Source organism: Mustela nivalis (genome assembly GCF_964662115.1).
Source record: "Mustela nivalis genome assembly, chromosome: 13".
Taxonomy (NCBI): domain Eukaryota; kingdom Metazoa; phylum Chordata; class Mammalia; order Carnivora; family Mustelidae; genus Mustela; species Mustela nivalis.
This window is the reverse complement of record NC_139032.1, coordinates 13,052,255-13,076,645: the sequence shown is the minus strand read 5'-3', so window position 1 is coordinate 13,076,645 and position 24,391 is coordinate 13,052,255. Positions and strand designations below refer to the sequence as shown.

The window sequence follows — 24,391 nt, the reverse complement described above, 5'->3', positions numbered from 1 at the left end:
CCTCTGCCTTCGGCTCGGGTCTTGATCTCAGGGATCTGGGATCAAGCCCCGCATGGGGCTCTCTGCTCAGTGGGGAGCCTGCTTCCTCCTCTCTCTCTCTCTCTCTCTCTCTCTGCCTTCCTCTCTGCCTACTTGTGATCTCTCTCTGTAACAAATAAATAAATAAAATCTTTAAAAAAAAAAAAGAGGGGCAAACCAAGAAACAGATTATTTACAGGGAACAAACTGGTGATTATGGGAGAGGGTGTTGGTAATGGGGATTTAAGAAGAGTGCTTGTGATGAGCACCAGGTGTTACATAGAAATGTTGAATCGCTATACAGTATACCAGAAACTAATATTGCACTGTGTTAACCAACTGAAATTTAAATAAAAAGGGGTCCCTGGGTAGCTCAGTCAATAAGTATCCAACTGTTGATTTCAGCTCCTGTTATGATCTCTGAGTCAGAGTTCTGAGATCCAGCCCCATATCAGGCTCCACACTGGACATGGAACCTGCTTAAGATTCTCTCTCTCTCGGGCACCTGGGTGGCTCAGTGGGTTAAGCCGCTGCCTTCAGCTCAGGTCATGATCTCAGGGTCCTGGGATCGAGTTCCGCATCGGGCTCTCTGCTCAGCAGGGAGCCTGCTTCCTTCTCTCTCTCTCTGTCTGCCTCTCAGTGTACTTGTGATTTCTGTCAAATAAATAAATAAAATCTTTAAAAAAAAAAAAAAAAGAAGATTCTCTCTCTCTCCCCCTCACTCCCCACTTGCACAAGTGTTCTATCATTATTTAAAAAAAAAAAAAGAAAAAGAAAACACACCTTGGGGCACCTGGGTGGCTCAGTGGGTTAAAGCCTCTGCACTTCAGCTCAGGTCATGATCTCAAGAGTCCTGGGATCGAGCCCCACATTGGGCTCTCTGCTTAAGCCGGGAGACTGCTTCCTCCTCTCTCTGCCTACTTGTGATCTCTTTCCATCAAATAAATAAATAAAAGTCTTTAAAAAAAAAAAACTTAAAGAATTGGGCTAAATGTTGCAGTGTTTTGTCTAAATACATTCTTCTAAAACTGAATTGCTTGAGTAACCTCATTTAGTTCTGTGTCATTTGCAGTTTTCAGTAAAATCTCTACAAATTGCTTGTACATACCTGGAAGAAAAGAGTCCAACGTTTCAAGGTAGTATGAGTAGAAGTATAAAAGCTCTTGTTCTGGATTGCCTGGGTTTGAAAGGTTCTAGTTGAACATTGCCCAATAGAGCTTTCTTCAGTGATGGAAATGTTCATACTGCACTATGCAATTTGGTAGGCATTAGTCATAGGTGACTCCTGTGGCTGAGGAACTAAATATTTAATTTCAGTTAATTTCAATTTAAGTAGCCAGACATAGTTAATGGCTGCTGTATGCTGTATTAGTGTAGTATTAAGAAACTGAGGGAAAACATAAATATAGAAATAGTTACATGGACCTATGTTAGGACTTGTGGTCCAAATTAGTTTGGCACAGCTTATAGGCTCTCCACCTTCCTCACTTCTGATCTTCTGCTTTACTGCTGAACCTTTTTTTGAACTAAAAAACTAGTTTCATAACCAAATGCTAGGATTGAGACTTTTTTAGCAAGACTTTTCCTTTTTATTCATCTTTTCTTTAAATTTAAATTAAATTAATTAGCATATAGTGTAATACTGTTTCGGGGGTACAGGTCTGTGATTCATCAGTTTATATAGAATCCCCAGTGCTTATTACAGCGTACACACATACAACACATACCTCCCCAGTGTCCATCACCCCATTACTGCATTCCCCCACCCCTCTCCTCGCCAGCAACCCTTCAGTTTGTTTCCTAAGATTAAGAGTTCCAGTGTTAAGATGGAGGCTTTTGATAAGTCTGGTAGATTCTTATCATCTTGACCTCAACTATTTTTGTGTGTCTATCCCCAACTCTTAACCACCAATGGAACAGAATCTTATTTGACAGTGTGCCGATAATTTTTTCCTAGTTGGGGGATGCTTGTGTGGCTCAGTGGATTAAGCCTCTGCCTTTGGCTCAGGTCATGATCTCAGGGTCCTGGGATCAAGCCCTGCATCGGGCTCTCTGCTCAGCAGGGAGCCTCCTTCCCCCTCCCTCTCTGCCTGCTTGGGATCTCTCTCTCTCTCTCTCTCTCTCTGTCAAATAAATAATCTTTTAAAAAAAATTGTTTTCCCTAGTTGGGAAACTCCTCTAAACTTTTCTAAACTCTTAGTTATAAAGGCATCTCTGCAGTTTACCAATAAAACCATGTTTCCAAAGGTGTTTTCAGGTGACTCATTGGCCCAGTTACTCTCTAAGTATTTCTAGAATCTTAGTAGTAAATTTTTTTAAAAGACTTTATTTAATTATTAAAGTAAGAGAGCAGGAGCGGGGACAGAGGAAGAAACAGATTCTCCACTGAGCAGGGAGCCCACTGGGGCTGGATCCCAGCACTCTGGGATCACCACCCCAGTAGAAGGCAGACATTTAACTGAATGAGCCACCCAGGCGCCCCAAGAATCTTACTAGTATTTAAAAAGTATAACTCTTAACCTAAAAAAGTAACTGACATGATGGCTTTTTCAAAGAAAATCGTTTTGCCAAAATTTCTCTTTTCAGTTTGAATGTAAAAAATAGGGTACAGAGTACTTCAAAGACATTTTTCCTTGAGTGGTGCCGAGTCAGCCTCAGTTTCTCTCTCCCTTTGCCCTTTACCCCCATGTACTCGCGTGCTCTCTCTAAAATAAATCTTAAAAAGTATTTTTGGGGGGGGGGGCGCCTGGTTGGCTCAGATGGTTAAACATCTGCCTTCGGCTCAGGTCATGATCTCCAGGTCCTGGGACCCAGCCCCACATCAGGCTCCCAGCTTGTTGAGGAGTCTCCTTCTCCCTCTTCCTCTCACTCTGTTTATGCGCTCTCTCTCGCTCTCTCTCTCTGAAGAATAAATAAAATATTTCTGAAAAGTGAGGATAATTGTAAAAAGAAAAATTGTTTTAAAAAAATTGGGGGGGGGGCGCCTGGGTGGCTCAGTGCATTTAAAGCCTCTGCCTTCAGCTTAGGTCATCATCCCAGAGTCTTGGGACGAGCCCTGCATCAGGTTCTCTGCTCAGTGGGGAGCCTGCTTCCTCGGAACTCTCTCTCTGCCTACCTCTCTGCCTACTTGTGACCTCTCTCTTTCTGTATCAAATAAATAAATAAAATCTTTAAAAAAAATTTTTTTTAATAAAAATATTTTTTTCTTAAGGTTTTAAGTGTCTGTCCCATGTTAGCACAGCTCTTGTGGGCTGTCTCAGACAGTGAAGTGCCTTTGCTGCTGAGTGAGTGCTATATATAATGGTCCAAAAGAAGAAGGAAATAAAACCTGCCCCCAAAAGAAAACAAACTACATTTCTGCATAAGGCATATACAAATAAGATAGAAAATGTCTTTTAAAAAAACACCTAGTTTCAGGGCACCTAGGTGGCTCAGTGGGTTAAAGCCTCTGTCTCAGCCTAGGTCATGATCCCAGGGTTCTGGGATTAAGCCCTGCATGGGGCTCTCTGCTCGGCAGGGAGCCTGCTTCCCCATCTCTCTCTGCCTGCCTCTCTTCTGCCTACTTGTGACCTCTGTCAAATAAATAAATAAAATCTTCAAAAAATCATTATCATCATCATCATCATCATCTCGGTACCTGGGTGGCTCAGTCAAGTTAGGCAGGCACATGCCTTTGGCTCAGGTCATGATCCCAGAGTCCTGGAATCAAGCCCCACAGCGGGTTCCCTGGGCAGTGGGAGGCCTGCTTCTCCCTCTCCCACTTCACCCCACCGCCCGTTTATGTTCACTCTCTCGCTGTCTCTCTGTCAGATAATTGAATGGAATCTTTTAAAATAATAATCTCTAGGAGGTGTTGCTCTTTTCTGAATCATTGAGACTTCCAGAAGTCTGATTGCTAAATAGATGTGCCTTTTACTAATTGGAAGCAGTTGGAGATTTTCTAAGTGACATAATTCCTGACTTCCATAAAATGGAATATGTAATAGTACTTCCCCAGATTTATCCATGAGTGAAGCCAAATTCAAAGTAACTCATTTTCGACTTAACCTGAAGCCTTGTATATCAAAATTTAAGTGGTTTATTATATACCTACCTACGCTCTAAATTGGTAAGATTTTTTTTTTTTTTAAAGATTTTATTTATTTATTTGACAGAGAGAGATCACAAGTAGGCAGAGAGGCAGGCAGAGAGAGAGAGGAGGAGGAAGCAGGCTCCCTGCTGAGCAGAGAGCCCTATGCGGGACTCGATCCCAGGACCCTGAGATCATGACCTGAGCCGAAGGCAGCGGCTTAACCCACTGAGCCACCCAGGCGCCCCAATTGGTAAGATTTTTAAATCAGCATAAGTCCTATTTAGAGTATAGTTGTCAAAATATCACTCAAAGAAGAGATTGAAGCATTTTAAAAATGTTTTAGGACTAGTTCTGTTCATTACCACATCTTGAACCCTAAAAAAAATCAGTTGTCCTTTTTTGGTGGTGGTTATTTGCATTGATTTGCATTACCAAGAAACTGTTACAAAGAAAATCAAAGGGAAATTTTTTTTCACTTAAGCCGATATTACTTCAGGAATTGACAGGAGTCATTTCGGTAATTTCTTCTGTCAAAAGAGAGGAAGGAGATATAGTAGGTCATTCTATTTGGAGACATTTTTTAACCTTAGTCTTCCTGTTTTGCTGAGAGGCCACTCAGATGTTCATCTTTATTCCTTTGTCATTGAGCAGGAAAAAGTTATCAGGAGAAGCAGATTCTTAAATTATTAATTCATTACAATTTTAGGAAATTCCTCCTGCTATAAGTGAAGTAACTTTGAGTCTTCTGCCAAAAGGGAAACCTTAATTTACACAATGGACCATCTGTTTAACATTCAGTTGACCTTTTATTTTGTGACTTGATTTTGAGAGGGGCAAGATTTCCTCCTCCCTAGACGCCTGTCCTATTCTGTGCTTCATAACACACTTAATGATTTGGGTAACTAGCTATGCTTTTCCCACCTATATTGCCCAAACCCAAATTAAGTTTATAGTTAGTTATAAATTATTATACCCATACAAAAAACCTACATAATTATTACAACACATATTTTCTTTATTTTTAAAAACAGGATTTCGTAAACCTTTTTTCTTTTTTTGTGGGAGTCTGTCAGGTGCAGAGAATGGAGTTAATCTTACTAATTTACTAACTTGTTCACCCAGAAAATATTAGAAACCCTATTATATGTCAGGTGTTCTTTTTGGCACTAAAGCCCCAGTGGTAAGGAACCAGATAGTTTTGTTTTGTTTTGTTTTTAAGATTTTTTTATTTTATTTTTTTATTTTATTTTTTTTTTTTTTAAGATTTTTTCTTTATTTATCTGACAGAGATCACAAGTAGGCAGAGAGGCAGGCAGAGAGAGAGGAGGAAGCAGGCTACCTGCAGAGCAGAAAGCCCGATGTGGGACTCGATCCCAGGACCCTGGGATCATGACCTGAGCCAAAGGCAGAGGCTTAACCCATTGAGCCACCCAGGTGCCCCTAAGATTTTTTTATTTTAGTGGGAGAGAGAGAACAAGAGGGAACAGTGGCCATAGGGAAAGGGACAGAGAGAATCTCAAGCCGACTCCCTGCTGAGCACAGAGCCAGTATCCAACTCTTGGTTTCTCTAGGTTTCACACGAACCTGACATCATGACCTGAGCTGAAAGCAGGAGTCGGACACTTTAACTAGGTCACCAGGCACCTTGACCAAATGTGATTTTTGTCCTGTGGCCCTCATAGTCTAGTTCGTGGCACATTGTCATCATCAATCTATGAACCTAAGTCCTACCCTTGTTTTATTTATTTATTTTCTTACCTTCAGCGTTCTTTCCTGTTCTGCCTCCACAAGTATCCAGTCAGATACACAGGTCTTTAAATACATAACATTTATTGTGGTTTAAATTTTCATTAATAATAGTATAGATCTCAGTTTATTCCTTTTTTCTCACCCAGTACTGTATTTTTAAGTTCTAGCCATCAAACTGCATAATATTCCGTTATCTGCATCCAAAACATTTACTTACTCATTTCCTGGTGATGGAATCTATGTTACTTTCTATACCCTGGTATAGATAATGCTGCAAGCAACCTTGTACACATTTCTTGAAGGATCTCTGTGAGTATTTCTTTGGAGTTCTTACCTAAGTGGAATTCTGGGTCATCGGTAAACAGAATGGCATATCAAACAGTTCACAGAAAGATTCCTATTTTCTTCCCCTGTTCTTACCAATACTTCATATTACTCAGTTTTCTAATTTTTATTTTTCTTAGATCTTTAAAGCAATATTTCTTGCATTTTTCTGATAGTTGGTGAGAATGGCCTTAATATACTTGATAGCCTTTTTATCCTGTAAATTGCCTATTAATATCTTCTCCCCATTTGTTCACCTGAGTTACTGGTTTTTTTCTCTTGTTTTTGTAGAAGTTCCTCATATTTAAGATGCTAACTCTGATAATTTTAGTTGAAAATCATTATTCCCAAAGCATTTTTCACTGAATAGAAATCTTCATTTGAAGCTAAATCTACCAATATTTTCTCTCTTCTTTTTTTTTAAAGTTATATTAATTTTGCCCTTTAGATATGTTAATCCGTCTGGAGTTTGTGTTCTGTATTCATACTGAGGAGTAGGGCTCTAACTACTTTTGCCGAAAAATATTTGAATTTTTCTAGCACATCCACTGAAGAATTCATCCTTTTTTACTGCTTTGAGAAACCAGCTTTGTCATAGGACAGTCTCATTCATACATCCATTTATAAGCTCTGTATTCTGTTAAAACTAGGTCTGTTTCTATGTCAGCACTAGTCTATCTTTATTTTATTTTGTGTAGTCTCTCTTAATACCTGGGAGAGAAAATTCGCAGCTACCCTGCAAATACATACATACTTTAAGCTTGCTCTTTGCAAAATTACTTTAGCTTTCCATAGGCTTGGTGGTCGTGGCCGTGGCCATGGCAGGGGTTGAGAGGTGAGGATAGTAAAAAGCTTCCCTTTTTTTACAAATTTTGTTTTTACGTAACCTGTATACCTAGTGTTGAACTTAACCTGAGATGAGAAGTTCCATGTTCTATCAAATGTACCAGCTAGGCACCACATTAAAGAGGTTTATTAAGATGTAATTCTCGGGGCACTTGGGTGGCTCAGTAGGTTAAGTGGCTGACTCTTATTCTCAGGGTCTTGAGTTCAAGTCTCTAATTGGGCTCCATCCTGAGCATGGTCCTACATTTTTTTAAAAAGATGTAATTCATATACTATACACTCGATTTACTTAAAATGTACCGATGAGTGATTTTTAATACATTAATAAAGCTCTGCAACTACCACTCAAACAAATTTTAGAGCGTTTTCAGTACCCCCAAAAGAAACCCTTTTGCTCTATTGCTCTCCTTCCCTCCCATTTTCCGTAGCCCTAGACTTAGTCTCTATTGACTTTCCTATTCTAGACATTTCCTATAAATGGAATCACACAGTAACTGATCTTTTGTGAATGCCTTTCACTTGGTGTAAGTTCTTCAGGATTCTTCTACTTTATACCATGGGTCAGTACTTTTGTTTCTGTCTTTTTATGACTGAATGACGTTCCATTATTTGGATATACCTTTTTTTTTTTTTTTTTTTTTTTTTTAAACCCATTCATCAGTTTATAGACGTTTGAATGGTTTCTACCTTCTGGCTATTATGACTTATGCCATTGTGAATATTCATGTACAAGTTTTTGTGTAGACACAGGTTTTTATTTTTCTTGTGTATGTGCATAGGAGTGGGATTGCTTGGTCAAATGTTAACACTCCGTATTTAAACATGTTAAGTTTGACCAAACTGTTTTCCAAATTACCTGCACCGTTTTACTTCCACCAACAGTTTATAAAGGTTCCAGTTTCTCCATATCCTTGTCAGTTTTGGTCTTACCTGTCATTTTTATTATAGCCATCCTAGAGGGTATGAAGTGGTATCATTGTGGTTTTCATTTACATTTCCTTAATAACTAATGATGTTGAACATTTTTTCATATACTTGTTAGTCATTTGTATCTTTTTTATGGAAAAATGTCAGATCTTTTGTCCGTTTTTTAATTAGGTTGGGATTTTCTTTTATGTTACTCAGGAATTTAATTAATATCCTCTAACCTAATTTGTTTATTGGGGTTTTTTGTTTTTAATTTTTTAACTTTAAAAACTGTATGTCGTCTTTTGGTATTTTGCTTTTTTCTTTCTGTTTGTCGATCTTCTGTAGGTACTCCTTCCACAAAACAGTAGTTGTGTGTTCAGGTTCCAGAGTCATTCTGCCACATATACCAGATATTTCTGTCACTTACCCAGCTGTGTGACCTTTGTTAGTTTACATAACTACTCTAAGCCTCTGTTTCCTCAAATGGAAAAGGGGGTGAATTGACATATCCTTTGTCAGAATGTTGTTCAAAAGATAAATGAGTTATCTAGAGTCAGCTTTTGGGTCTGTTGATACTACTGGGGTTTTCTGTTCCCTTATTTTGTTGCTATCTAGATGCCCTAATTATTTCTTTGAGTTTACACTGCTTGAGTTTAACACACTGACAAATAGTCAAAGCTGGACATTTGTAATGAATATATCAAGTATATCCTAGAACCTATAATTTTATGGTGGTTATATCTGACTCATTAATAGTCATATTTATATTTTTCTTCCATGTCTTAAGTTTATCAATAGTAATACCATTCTGAACAAGGCAAGTGACCATTGAACTCAACACATTTTTCACTTAAATCCCTAACTATTCTTCTACTTCTCTTTATGTTCATATTCCCCAAAGGTTTAGTTTTGGTTTATTTGGAGATATATTTTTCTTCCCCCTTCATTGCTTGCTTTAAAACAAAACATTATATTAACTATTCTTTATCATATCTGACATATTTCATAGAATTTTCTTGGATTTATTTTTGTTTGGTAAGCCTGAGTTTTAGTATGCCTACAGCTAAATTTATTTTATCCTTATATTATAATGTTACTTTAGCTCTGTAAATTCTAGTTCCAAAGTTTTTGGGTTTTTTTCTTTCTCACTTTGAAACTATTTTCCCAGTATCTTCTGGTTTCTAGTGTTGATTTTGAAAAGTCAGATGTTCACCTGATTCTTGTTCCTTTGTAGGTAGTCATTCTTTCTAGAAACTTTCATATTTTTTGTTTCTGGCAGTCTTAATATTTACTATAATTTGCCTAGTCTGTGAGAATTTTCTCAGATATTTGGCTGGCACTCTGAGGAATTTCAGGCTGAATTTTTTCTTTAATTCTGAGAAATTCCTTGATTCTTGTCTTTATTTTCTCCTCTTCTCCCTCTATGACCTTTATAATATTGATACTGGTATTTCTACTTCTATTTTCCTTAAATTTTCTTTTATGTTTTCTCTATCATCATCCCTTTCATTCTTTAATCTGATATTTCAGTTTATTAATACATTCCTTAGTTACTGAATCTTACACCTAATCCATCAGGTAATTCTTTGTTTCAGATACTCATTTCTCTAAATCAGGGATTCCAGTTGGATTTTCCTCATGACACTTTTCCACTTCATCTTTAAGTATCCTCTTTTTTAAAAACTGGCTTATTATAGTTTACTTTTTTTTTTTTTTTTTTAAACAAGATCTTGTTTTTAAAGGGCACCTGGGTGGCTCAGTCTGTTAAGCATCTACCTTTGGCTAAGGTCATGATCCCAGGTCCTGCATCTGGTTCTCTGCTTGTGATCTCTCTGACAAAAAAATAAAATCTTAAAAAAAAAAAAAAAGAAAAAAGAGTAGAAAGATTTTAAGTAATCATCTCTACACCCAGTGTGAGGCTTGAACTTACGACCCTGCTACACTACTACATGCTACACTAACTAAGCCAGCCTAGCACCACTATTTTAAATCCTTGTTTTGCCTGGTCCAAAATTCTGCTCTAAATTATTTAATTAGTCATCTGTTGTTTGCTGTTGTGTACTTTCAGATGTTCATCATTTTACCCCTACAATTATTTACTGCCTTGTCCCTTCAAGACTTTGTTAGCCAAGAAATAACTGGTGAATTATGTATTTTTATTCCAATGAATTTTATATAAAACAATTAGGATTGTGCTCACTTCAGCAGCACAAATGGGACTTAACCTAAATTTAGAAAGATATTTAATGTTTTTAATTTCAAGAATAAAATTTTTTCCTCAATAACTTGTTTATCTCTGATGATACTAAAATTTAGATTATTTATACTTCTTTCTTAAGCAAGTCTATGTTGCTGTCCTATACCAGGCCTATTATTAGAAAAGAGTTAATTTGCAAGTTTTTATTATTAAATGGACATCACTTATCTGCTTTGGGGCTATGGTGGTAGGAGTAATTTCTACCACTGCCATTAAGAAGTAAGGTTTTTGGTTGCCTGGGTGGCACAGTTTGTTAAGCATCTGACTTAGGCTCAGGTCACAATCCCAGAGTCCCAGGATGGATTCCCACCCACATCAGACACCCTGCTCAGCAGAGAGCCTGCTTCTCCCTCTGACCCTCTTTGTCTTATTCTCTCTCAAAAATCAGAATCTTTAAAAAAAAAAAAAGAAAGAAAGAAAAGAAAAGTCAAGTTGTCCTTTCATTAGAGTAGATCCTGGCACTGCACCTTTTCTCCTTCTTTCCTTTGGTGTTCATCCCCAGAAGCAACTCTGAATATTACATACATTCATTCAGCCACATGTGTTTTTAAATTACATTATTATCATATATAAAAGTCTTCTCAAGAGGCAAATTATAGGAACATAGAGCTATGTACAACTTATTTTCAACCAAGCTTTTATTTTTTTTTTTTTTTTAAAGATTTTATTTATTTATTTGACAGAGAGAAATCACAAGTAGTCAGAGAGGCAGGCAGAGAGAGAGAGAGGGAAGCAGGCTCCCTGCTGAGCAGAGAGCCCGATGCGGGACTCGATCCCAGGACCCTGAGATCATGACCTGAGCCGAAGGCAGCGGCTTAACCACTGAGCCACCCAGGCGCCCCTTCAACCAAGCTTTTAATAGACTCTTGAGGGTCAGCAGTTGCTAGTCATAAAGTAATTGGAAGCAAGAAATAGCTGTAGACAGATAATTTAGCAGATAGCATTAATAATATCATACCTTGGGGGCACCTGGGTGGCTCAGTGGGTTAAAGCCTCTGCTTTTGGCTCAGGTCATGGTCCCAGGGTCTGGAATCGAGCCCCGCATCGGGCTCTCTGCTCAGCAGGGAGCCTGCTTCCCTTCCTCTCTCTGCCTGCCTCTCTGCCTACTTGTGATCTGTCAAATAAATAAATAAAATCTTTTAAAAAAATAATAATACTGGGGCGCCTGGGTGGCTCAATGGTTTGGGCTGCTGCCTTTGGCTCGGGTCATGATCTCGGGGTCCTGGGATCGAGCCCCGCATCGGGCTCCCTGCTCCGCAGGAAGCCTGCTTCCCTCTCTCTCTCTCTCTGCCTGACTCTCTGCCTACTTGTGATCTCCGTCTTTCAAATAAATAAATAAAATCTTTTAAAAAAATAAAATAAAAAAAAATAATAATACTATCATACCTTATACCTCATCTTTTTTTTCCCCCTAGGTCATCTCCTTCTCTTAAACTGGCCCTTTGAACTTTTCTTTCCTGCCATCCTCTTCACTACGTCCTATATCCTCATGACCAGGATAATAAATCTGTAACCAAATCCTATAGTAGACATCACTAATTTATGACGTGTTTTTTGCCTGCCAAGCCTTGCATATGCCCTTAGAATCCTTCTCAGTACAGTATTTCACGGAGCCAGTTAGAGTGACCACTAAAGATGACACCTTATTGTCATTTCTAGTTTATCAGACTCTTTTTCCAACTAGACTATGACAGTAACTTGTGCTATATTTTTTTGAAGGTTGAAAAGGACTAAAGATAGACTAGCAAGTAAAGGTGTTTCCTATTATCCAAGAGACACTTTCCTGCCCTCCTCTTACTTTTTGAAAGCCTTTTATACCACTCCTGTCTTTGTTTCTCTGTGTGATGTTTCTCCAGCTGTGGTGTTTGTCCCCCTTTCTACCTAATTAGTTTACACAGGGAAATTAGTACATGTCTGTTGAACATATGAACAAGATTTTGATTCTGTGGTGGGTGAAAAGGACATTTTTTACTTTCCAGATGGTGTGATGTGCATTTTTTTTCCCATCCTCCTGTTTAGATTTTTTTGTAGAAGATTAGGTGCCACCAAGTCTCTAGAAGGTGTTTGTTTTGAATGCCTTCTTCCTGGAATTAAGCAATCATCGCCTACCACTAAAAAGAGATAGTAAATTTGAGAAAGGACAAAATAAAAAGAAATGGCTAGTAGGGCAAACAGGTATTACCCTATTTTTGTTGGTGATTTAATATCAGCTAAGTACTTGAAAAATATTAATGCAAAAGACAGAGTGGACCATCCTTAAGTGTGTCATCTGTATCCCCACTACTGTAGTATATGTCCTAACCACATCATGATACTTGATCTTCACAACCAAGCATTGACCTCATCTACTTAGGAAGACAGTGAGGTTTGAAAGGGTAAACAATTGCGCAAGTGGTAGAGTTGGAACTCCACTCCAACTGTCTCTGACTTCAAACCTTATACCACTCCTTCCCATCTAACCATATGGGAAATATTAGCAGATTTTATCCTTTTTTTTTTTTTTTTGTAGCCTTTATATTGTATCCTTTTTAATTTGGGCAATAATTACATATAGACATGTGTTTTAATGTTTTATAGGTTATTTGAGCCACTGGAAGTATGGCTAAAAGAAATGATAGGCATCTGAGACAAATAGTTTTCTGAACCTTTGAGGCAGTATAGCCCAGGGATGTGGAACAGTGTTGAGCCTGTTGTCAAATCCTGGCTCCACTGCTGCTTCACACTGTGCAAGCTTCTTTTCTCAAACCAACCATGGTGGTTTTGAGGATTAAATGTGGTAATAACGCATAGAATACCTGCCAAATAGCAAGCATTTCATTTATGAAAATGAACAATGTATATAGTATCATTATATATTTACTGTATCATGTTAAATACCTACCTTTCCTTGAGATTCTGAGAACTTTAACTGACTTAAAATTACACATTACTCTAAAAATACTTCATAGCTCCTATGCTGTTATGTGTAGAACAATAACAAATATTACCTCTACTCTTCATATTAGTTTTCATATTTTGGTTAAATATCATAATATATAATCACTACTATTCAAGACATCCTATAATGGTTGAGTATCTCCTGATCAGGAATATTTCCCTCACCAGAGGATTTCAGTTATTTCTAGAATAATTCCAAAAATCTGTTTAGGCAAAGGATACTTGAAATAATAGCAGTAGACACTGAACAGTGGTAGAATTTACCAGTGCCTTTATTTTAACCTTCTGTTGTATGAAAATGCAGAATCCATATTCAATAATTAAAACATTTGCTATCTCTTCTTTTTCAGAAGATGAATAATCTTTCATTTAGTGAGCTATGTTGCCTCTTCTGCTGTCCACCTTGCCCTGGGAAAATTGCTTCAAAATTAGCGTTTTTGCCACCTGATCCTACTTACACGTTGATGTGTGATGAAAGTGGAAGCCGCTGGACTTTACATCTATCAGAACGAGCAGACTGGCAATACTCTTCTAGAGAAAAAGATGCTATTGAATGTTTCATGACTAGAACCAGTAAAGGCAACAGAATTGCCTGCATGTTTGTGCGTTGTTCACCCAACGCCAAATATACTTTACTCTTCTCACATGGAAATGCTGTTGATCTCGGGCAGATGAGCAGCTTTTACATAGGACTGGGATCACGGATTAATTGTAATATATTCTCATATGATTATTCTGGATACGGCGCAAGTTCTGGGAAACCAACAGAGAAGAACCTCTATGCAGATATCGAAGCTGCTTGGCTTGCTCTTAGGACAAGGTAAATCATGATTGGAAATTATTTTGCACATTTATTATGATGGTTAACTAAAATTGTCTTATGTTAAAAAAGTGGTTTTTATAACACATGTTTTGAAGAACTAAATAGAGATTATATTAACCAATATATACCTATTAAGAATTAAGCTCTTAGGAGGGCCTGGATAGCTCCGTCGTTAAGGCTCAGTGGGAAGCCTGCCTCGTCCTCTCCCACTCCCCCTGCTTATGTTCCCTCTCACTGTGTCTTTCTCTGTCAAATAAATAAATTTTAAAATCTTTTTAAAAAGAAAGAAAAGAATTAAGCTCTTAGATTATAATTTAAAATTTTTTAAAAACCGCATAGTTTTTTTTTTTAAGTGATTTTTTTTTTTTTAAAGATTTTATTTATTTGAGAGAGCACAAGCCAAGGAAGAGAGTGACAAGCAAGCCTCCTATGAGCAGGGAGCTGGATGTGAGGCTCGATTCTAGGACCCTGAGATCATGACCTGAGCTGAAGGCAGATGCTTAACTGACGGAGCCACAAAGGCACCCCATAATTACATAGTTCTTAAGACAGATCTCATTTGTGTCTGTTAGTGCATGTGTGTGATTTTCTTTAAAATTTAAGCCTATGACAAATACTTGGTTTTAGAAACGTGTAGAGTGTGGTATAAAAATGTTTATTCAAAGTTGCAATGCAACAGTTCAAGGGTAGAGAAATAACTGACTTAGCTAATGATTTATTTAATCTATCATTAAGAGGCTGGATTGTTTTTGTTAAAATCGTAAACCAGGGTTTGCATTATTTATGTAGTAATCTCTTAGAAGTATGACTTACAGGTATTTTATTGGAACTAATTTTAAAGTATTCATTCTGTAAAAGCAAGATTTTTTTTACTTTGCATTCTGGACTAATAAAATTTGGAAATATGATCTCATGTAAAGAAAAGGTAATTTATGATAAATCTTTTTCTTTTTAAGATTTTATTCATTTGAGAGAGAGAGAGACAGAGAGTGAGCACAAGCTGGGGGGAGCAGCAGGCAGAGGGGCTCCTCTGCTGAGAAACAGAGAAGCAGGCTCCCTGGTGAGCAAGGAGCTTGATGTGGGACATGGGACTAAACTAACTGAGCCACCCAGGCGTCCTGTAATAAATCATTGAAGCAAATTCTCTTATCATTTCAGTTGTTCTTTAGTTATAACAATACATTTTTGAGAACTAGAAATTGCTTTAATCTTTCCTAGTCATCAGTATTGAAAAATATTGCTGTTTTGTAGATTTCCGAGTTTTTTCCATCAGATGGTTCATGTACAATAAAGATATCTTAGTTCAAGTTATTCCTCATATTATCCACTGATAAGCTACCTGATTTCCAAAGTATTTTAGACTAACACTAAGACTCAAAGAAAACTTATCATTCATAATTTAATGTTTAAATATTAATGGTTTTAGTTAGAACCTCCACAGGTTAGTAGGCATAACCTTTTTTAGAAAATACTTTTTGAGGGCGCCTGGATGGCTCAGTGGGTTGGGCTGCTGCCTTCAGCTCAGGTCATGATCTCAGGGTCCTGGGATCGAGTCCCGCATCGGGCTCTCTGCTCAGCAGGGAGCCTGCTTCCTCCTTTCTCTCTCTGCCTGCCTCTCTGCCTGCTTGTGATTTTTCTCTGTCAGATAAATAAATAAAATCTTTAAAAAAAAATACTTTTTGAAGCATTTAATCCTATAAGATACATAATAAAACTATGTTCTCATAACAACGTTTCATATAAAGAGGTTTCTTAAATCATTTGAAATTATATAAAAACATCCTAATGAGTTAGAAAAGATGGTGAGGGGTACAAAAAGTTGGTAATGAGTTGTGGGGGACAGGAAATGGTAAAATTTATAAACTTCAAAACTACCTTGGGCTCCTGGGTGGCTCAGTTGGTTAAGCAGCTGCCTTCAGCTCAGGTCATGATCTCAGAGTCCTGGGATGGAGTCCTGCCTTGGGACTCTCTCTCTCTCTCTCTACCTGCTCCTCCCCCTACTTGTTCTCGCTCGCTCGCTCTCTCTGTGTCAAATAAATAAAATCTTTTTAAAAAAAAGAAAAAAATGGGGTTGCTAATCTAACAAAAGAGAAGTACTTTAAAAAAAAAAAAAAACTTCCTTAAATGACCAGAGTAAAAATCTGTTTCAGGTATAATGATGTCAGTCCCCTCAGTTGTACAAACAAAAATAAATGAGTTCCCACTTTATCCAGACTCAGCCAATTGAATCTAGTTATAGTTACCTGTCAGGAAAATATGAGAATACATATTTTTAATGACAGATTTATTGAGCTACAGCTCATTTTAAAGTATAACTTCAGTGGATTAGAACAGCTTTTAGGGATGCTAAGTTCTAGCAGATAGCCTTCATTATTAGTGCTTCTCAACAACATGAAAAGATAACTTTATTCAACCAGAACATACTAATATTCAATTCAGTGTTCTAGGTATATATTATAAAAAATAAAACCTTGTAGGTGGTTAACTTTTTCCTATTTTTCATCTCGTCTGATTAATTTTAAGGAAACTTTATAAAATAATTTCCAGTCTTGATTTAATTCATCTCTCTTTTTTTTTTAAGATTTTATTTATTTATTTGACAGAGAGAAATCACAAGTAGGCAGAGAGGCAGGCAGAGAGAGAGGAGGAAGCAGGCTCCCTGCTGAGCAGAGAGCCCGATGCGGGACTCGATCCCAGGACCCTGAGATCATGACCTGAGCTGAAGGCAGCGGCTTAACCACTGAGCCACCCAGGTGCCCCTTAATTCATCTCTTTAAACAGAGTTGACCACACGTACTTAATGAAAGAGAAAAAGGGCTGAATAGATGAATTTCTAAGTAGTACAACAGTCTTTGAGCTCATTATCTGTGTGTTACTGAAAAGTCACTGGCCTAGGAGTTAGGGTACCTGAGTTCTAATTATAGGTCTGCCACTGACTTATTCTGACTCTGAACATCTACTTCATAAGCAGCTGAACTAGATTAGATAGTCTTTGAAGTCCAAGTTGTACTTTTCTGAAACTCTGTTATTGCTTTGAGTTCTCTGATGCTAAATTGGCATCTCCTTCTACTCTGGAGCCTTGCCATTGCTAACATTAGCCTAAAACCCATAGTTACCATCCAGCAGTTCTGCTATTCAGCTAAGAGCAACCACACAGCCTCAAGAGGTAATGCTGATGATGGAAGTGTTCATTTTCTTCTTCTTCTTCTTCTTCTTCTTATTCTTCTTCTTCTTCTTCTTCTTTTTAAAGATTTTATTTATTTATTTGACAGAGACACAGCAAGAGAGTGAATACAAGCAGGGGGAGTGGGAGAGGGAGAAGCAGGCTTCCCACTGACCATGGAGCCCGATGCAGAGCTTTATCCCAGGACTCTGGGATCATGACCTGAGCTGAAGGCAGATGCTTAATGACTGAGCCACGCAGGCACCTCTAAATGTTCATTTTTGAAACTTAACTCCAGTGAAGAATTACAGTCAGGTCTTGTAAAGAAAAAGACTTCTCTCTCTCTCTCTTTTCTTTTTATAAGATTTTATTTATTTGACGGCAAGAGAGTGACAATGAGAACAGGAACATGAGCAGGGGGAGTGGGAGAGGGAAAGCAGGCTTCCCACTGGGCAGGGAGCCCTATTTGGGGCTCGATTCTGGAACACTGGGATCATGACCTAAGCCAAAGGCAGTTGCTTAACCAACCGAGCCACCCAGGCGCCCTGTTTCTTCATATTTAGATACTTGGAAAGCTACATTACCTTTTCCAAAAACCAGATGCTGTTGCGCAAATGGCCCTTAGCATCCATAAGTGACTGCTTTCAGGCTTTTAAAATGGAAAAGCATATTTGATCTTACTCTGACTTCTAATCCCACATTCATTAGCTCCTGTAGCACTTCATTTCTGCTTACAGTAGTTTACATTTGGGACAATTATACCATAAACAAGTAACAGTGCTTAGAACATAGATTATATCTGATATATTTGAGGCAAGAGTTGACATATTTAAATCTGCAGCTTTTTTTTTTAAGATTTTATTTGTTTATTTATTTGACAGACAAAGATCACAAGTAGGCAGAGCAGCAGACAGACAGAGGAGGAAGCAGGCTCCCTGTTGAGCAGAGAGCCCGATGTGGGGTTCGGTCCCAGGACCCTGGAATCATGACCTGAGCCGAAGGCAGAGGCCTTAACCCACTGAGCCACCCAGGCGCCCCTGCAGCATTTTTAAAGGAGATAAGGCAATACTTGAGATTTTAGCATGAAGTTTGTTCATAATTAACTGAATCATAAAATATTTGAAATTCTCTTTGATATCTTTATCTTTCCAATCATTAGTCCATAGTAAAGGCAACTTTCAAGAAAAATAGTAATTTATTTTCAGCTAAAATGTATATATATTTTATTCCATATAGTAACCATATGTACCCCTTTTCATCACTGTAACCAAGTTCAAAAAGTGAAATGAGGCGCACCTGGGTGTCTCAGTCTTTAAGCGTCTGCCTTAGGCTCAGGGTATGATCCCAGAGTCCTGGGAGGAAGCCCCGCATTAGGCTCCCTACTCAGGGCAGGCTTCCCCCTCTTCCACTCCTTCTTGTGGTCCCTCTCTCACTGTATCTATCTATCAAAGAAATAAATAAAAATATCTTTTAAAAATAAAATGAGCCACTTTTGAGGTGTAGACAAAGAACTTTTGTTATATAGAATGGGAAATAAACAGTCTAGTAAACATCAGTCTACTAAAATATTAGTGATGTGAGGTGCCTGGGTGGCTTACCCAGCTACGTTCGGCTACGTTCGGCTCAGGTCATGATCCTGGGGTCCTGGGATCGAGCCCCAGCATTGGGTTCCCTGCTCAGTAGAAAGCCTACTTCTCCCTGTCCCACTCCCCCTGCTTGTGTTCCCTTTCTAGCTGTGTGTCTCTCAGTCTCGTGCTCTCTGGCTTTCTCTCTCTCACACACACACACACACACACAAATAAATAAAATCTTTTAAATAAGTAAAATATTAGCGATTATGCCATTTTGAATTGCATGAGTTATTCAATGAATTCATTTAAGTTTGAAATTTTAAAAGACCTCAGCAATTAATTTTCCAAAAGATGAAAAAGATGAAATAGGCTAAGAATATAGATTTTATTGTAGCACTAAATATGATTAGATGGCTAAGAAACATATTTTAAATACAAAGTTGGCATTGTCTCATTCTAAATCATTCTATTAGAAATTTAAGTCCTTAGAAAACGATTGAATATTTCATACCAGTCCAACTCTCCACCTTTTTTTTTTTTTAATTTCTGAACTTTATAGATATGGCATTCGCCCTGAAAATGTGATTATATATGGCCAAAGTATAGGGACAGTACCATCTGTGGATCTTGCTGCTCGTTATGAGAGTGCTGCTGTTATTCTTCATTCTCCTTTGACTTCGGGAATGCGAGTTGCTTTTCCTGATACCAAGAAGACCTACTGTTTTGATGCGTTCCCAAAGTAAGTATCAATATTCAAATTCGTTTAATTCAAAGAAACTTCTAAGGGCATTTATTTCCATCACCTAAGGTATTCATAATGCAGTTCATTCAGGCATGAACTTCTCTTTCACATATATTATAGAATTAGTGAAAAATTAATTTTTGAAAAGGGTGGTGGCGGGAGCCCAGTTAGGAGGCTGAAATATGGAGCAATAGTAATCCTGATGAAAAGAGCTGAGGGCCTTATACCCCAGAGAGTGGCATTTACTTAATTTGAGAAATGAAATTGACAGAACTGAGTGAATAGAGGATGCTAAACAAAAGAACTTGAACATAATTCCCAGGGTTCTGACTTGAGCTGCTAATGAATAATGGTACCATTCAGTGAGACATAATACTGGTGTAGAAGGAAGAGTAAAGGGAAAATGAGACGTGCATAAAAATTAGTGAATAACATCTAATTAATGATAGCTGATTTATAAAAGAAGTGAATTGCAAAAAAGTTCTGTCTTAAATTAACTTAAGTGTTGCCACCATAAAGTCTGCAAACACAGTTTTATTCAAATTTGAAAGGAAGACTACTTCTCCTGAAGACAAGATGGAAGTTCCTCTAGCTCCTCTTGATAACTAGAAACACCTGGTGACCCATTTTCCTCAGAGAAGGCAAAAGGGAGAATCTGGCAATTTCGGTCTTATTTCTTTTCCCCAATTGGCAGCTATACAGAGATTTTTTTGTGACTGATAGATGGGCCAAAGGCCAGAGTCATTACTTGCTTTTTTTTTATAAAAACAAGGGTCATTTCAAAAGCAAATTTTTTCATCATTAGCCAAGCAGTGACCACTTTCTTTCTTTCTTTCTTTCTTTTTTTTTTTTTATTTGATAGAGAGAGATCACAAGTAGGCAGAGAGGCAGGCAGAAAGAGAGAGAGAGGGAAGCAGGCTCCCCGCTGAGCAGAGAGCCCGATGCGGGCTCGATCCCAGGACCCTGAGATCACGACCCGAGCCGAAGGCAGCGGCTTAACCCACTGAGCCACCCAGTCGCCCCAGTGACCACTTTCTTAGGGAAACTAATGGTGGGAGCATATGAGCAGGCTGTGGGAGGTTTTTTTGTTCTTAATTTAGAGTTTGTTGTTTTAGATAATGGTATATTGGAAGGTATGTGCATCATACTGCTTCTGTCTAATAGAAGAGTAAGAATGATTTTGCCATCCTGTATCTCTGCAGCTCACTCATTTCGGCTACACCCACAAAGATAGCAGTACTTAACTGCAAACTGTTTGAAAAAGAACATAGATTTCTTTTTATTTGTTATAATTCCTTTACTATCGAACATTTGATAGCAAATAACATAGCCAACCAAGCATTTTTCCTTAACAAATGCAGCCTTGAATTATTTCATTGATTTCCTTTTTCAAGATTGTATCCTCATTTTATAATGCCTTCTTTCTCTCTGGAAAGATTTTTTTTTTTAAGCATTAAAATTTGCTTGTATGGTCTCTGTGCAGTTTAAGTTGCCTTTTTAAAGTTGTTTTGATCTCTGACTGATACTTGAAGTATTCTCTGATGTCTGATAATTCTTGTTGTCTCCTCAACAAGAGTAAGGAACTAAAGAGCTAATATGAAGCCGGTGGTTAAGCCTTGTTGAGTGCAAGCTTCACTATACAGTCATCTGATCAAATCAGTTACTTGGGGATCCCAAGTAACTGATTGTATATAGTGTATATAGTCTCCAACAAGGAGTCTTTCTAAAAGTCCTCTCTGGAGGAATGAGGGCCTGGCTGCCAGCACTCTGGAGATCTGGAGACCCAGTACAGAAAATGGGTTTGTAGAAGCAGTATATATGTTTACACATATGTGCGTTTACCTCTTGCCTCAAACTGTTCTCGCAATTCCCTGGTCCACAAAACCGTCAGTTTTGGGTAGAGAGCCACTACCATTTTTACAAAAAGAAGGGGAAAGAATCTGGAGGAGAGGGACTTCTTTATTAAACAGACTTTGTTTGTTTTTTTAATGTAATGTTAGTCACCATACAGTATATCATTAGTTTTTGATGAAGTGTTCCATGATTCGTTGTTTGTGTATCCAAAGCTCCATGTCCTCCTTAATACCCATCACCAGGCCAACCCATCCCCCCACCCCCTCCCTTTTAAAATCCTCAGTTTGTTTCCACGGAGTGCATAGTCTCATGGTTCTGTCTCCCACTCCTGATTCCCACCCACCTTCATTTTTCTCTTTCTTCTCCTAATGTCCTCCATGCTGTTCCTTATGTTCCACAAATACGAGCAACCGTGTGATGATTGACTTTCTCTGCTTGACTTAACTTCACCTAGCATAATCTCCTCCAGTCCCACCCATGTTGTTGCGGAAGTTGCGTATTCATCCTTTCTGATGGCTGAGTAATAATTCCATTGTATATGTGGATCACATCTTCTTTATCTGTTTGTCTGTTGAAGGGCATCTGAGCTTTTTCCACCATTTGGCTATTGTGGACATTGCTGCTATGAATCTTGGGTTGCATGTGGCCCTTCTTTTCAGTACATCTGTATCTTTGGGGTAAATACCCAGTAGTGCAATTGCTGGGTCATTTATTTTTAATTGTTGAGGAGCCTCCACACTGTTTTCCAAAGTGGCTGCAGCAACTTGGGTTTCCACCAGCAGTGTAAGCGGGTTCCTCTTCTACACAGCCTCTCCAGCATTCGTTGTTTCTCACCTTGTCAATTTTTGCCATTCTTACTGGTGTAAGGTGGTATCTCAATGTGGTTTTGATTTGAATTTCCCTGATGGCTAATGGTGAACATTCTTTCGTATGTCTGTTAGCCATTTGTATGTCTTTTTGGAGAAGTGTCTGTTCATGTCTTCTGCCAGTTTTTTGACTCATTTGTTTTTTAGGTGTTGAGTTTGATAAGTTCTTTATAGATCTTGGATTTCAGCCCTTTGTCTATAGTGTCATTTGCAAATATCTTCTCCCATTCTGTGGGTTGCCTCTTTGTTTTGTTGACTGTTTCCGTTGCTGTGCAGAAGCTTTTTATCTTGATGAAGTCCCAAAAGTTCATATTTGCTTTTGTTTCCCTTGCCTTTAGAGACATGTCTTGAAAGAAGTTGCTATGGCCAATATAAAAGAGATTACTGCCAATGTTCTGCTAGGATTTTGATGGATTCCTGCCTCACATGGAGGTCTCTAATCCATTTTGAGTTTATCTTGACGTATGATGTAAGAGAATGGTAGAGTTTCATCTTTCTGTGTACAGCTGTCCAGTTTTCCCAGCACCATTTATTGAAGAGACTGTTTTTTACCCATTGGATATTTTTTCCTGCTTTGTTGAAGATTAGTTGACTGTAGAGTGGAGAGTTCATATCTGAGCGCTCTGTTCTGTTCCACTGATCTGTGTTTGTTTTTGTGCCCATGCCATGCTACCTTGGTAATCACAGCTTTGTAATACAGCTTAACATCAGGCAATATGATGCCCCCAGCTTTGTTTTTCTTTTTCAACATTTCCTTGGCAATTTGGGGTCTTTTTTGGTTCCATATAAATTTAAGGATTGTTAAACAGACTTTGAACTAATTCTGTGAACTCCTCTATCACCTGCCTTCATCCCCATATCAATTCCTAGCTTTCTGGGATATCCCATGGTATAAATTGGATTTTTTCTTCAGTTTACCTTGTTTCCCCTTAGAACTGGTTTTTTCCCACAATTTCAGTCTGTTATCCCACTCATTTATCTGCCTTCCAGCTCCAGAATTTTATGTTGTATTACATTCTCCCTATTTTTGTGAGGTGATAACCCCAAAACAAAAACAAAAAAAGATTTTGCTGTCATTTTAGTAGATTAAGGGGGAAGAAAAAAATAAGAATGCAGAGGTATGAAGTTAGCACATACCTGAATAGTCCTTAGTTTCCTCCTCTCCTTACAACCTACGTGTGTGCTAAACATTGTTTGGGGTACCTTCGGCTGAGGTCATGATCCCAGGGTTCGGGGATCGAGCCCCACATCAGGCTCCCTGCTTAGCAAGGGGTCTGTTTCTCCCTCTGCCTCTCCCCTGCCACCCAACTTGTGCTTTCTTTCTTGCTCTCCAATAAATAAAAATAAATAAATAAATCTTTAAAAAAAAACACACACACACATTGTAGAAAGGTACAGTAGGTTGCCAGTAACCATTGAATGATTCCCTCAAAACAGAAGTGCATGAAGTTAGGCAATCTTAAGATAAGGAGTATGTAAAGTAACTTTTAAATCTTACTTGAAATCCAAGAAGCATCTGTTTCTTCTGAGTTGATTCAAGGACCATTCTGATATTTGAATGATCTGTCAGAATATCACAAGAAAGTATGTTTTATGTTCCTTTTCATAGCTAATTCATTGACTTTATCCCCCTTTTTTTTACAGCATTGACAAAATCTCTAAGATAACCTCTCCGGTATTAATAATTCATGGGACTGAAGATGAAGTCATTGACTTTTCACATGGCCTCGCACTGTTTGAGCGTTGCCAAAGACCTGTGGAGCCTCTGTGGGTTGAAGGGGCAGGTCACAATGATGTGGAACTTTATGGACAGTACCTTGAAAGGTTGAAACAGTTTGTGTCACAGGAACTGGTAAATTTGTAAAATATTCTGTAAATTTGCATACTGGGTTTTCTTTTCTTGCTGAACTGCACTCTTTGGTAAATAACATGAAACCTGAAGGTTTTGTTTGCAAATCATGTCAGTTGCCTTCATAAATGTACAGGTAATGATTTGTTAACAGACTTAATGAAGGTTTTTATTACCAGAACTAGAAACTGGAAATAACAGTATCATGCAGTCAGGCTGTGTAATTTATATTTTTTTCTGTGAATTTTTTTTAAACATCAAAATGAGTACTGTATGAAATTTTAATTCTATAAAATCAAATGCTGTAAAAGTATTGCCAAATGCTTTTGCATATCAAATTTATAGGTATTTTTAAAACATCTCAACGTACTAAATCTTATCCAGGTATACAAATGTAATATTCTTCAATAA

General features: G+C 38.0%; 1 protein-coding gene across 2 annotated transcripts in view; it reads left to right on the top strand.

The window, feature by feature from the left end:
• ABHD17B (abhydrolase domain containing 17B, depalmitoylase) overlaps positions 1 to 24,391 on the top strand; it is a 55,377-nt gene that overhangs the window by 27,895 nt on the left and 3,091 nt on the right. For both annotated transcript variants that reach the window (XM_082696599.1, XM_082696598.1), the window contains exons 2-4: positions 13,463 to 13,932; positions 19,229 to 19,408; positions 23,776 to 23,983. In XM_082696599.1, coding sequence (XP_082552725.1) covers positions 13,466 to 13,932; positions 19,229 to 19,408; positions 23,776 to 23,983 — 855 coding nt within the window. In that variant the 5' untranslated portion in view covers positions 13,463 to 13,465. The remainder of the gene's footprint in view (positions 1 to 13,462; positions 13,933 to 19,228; positions 19,409 to 23,775; positions 23,984 to 24,391) is intronic.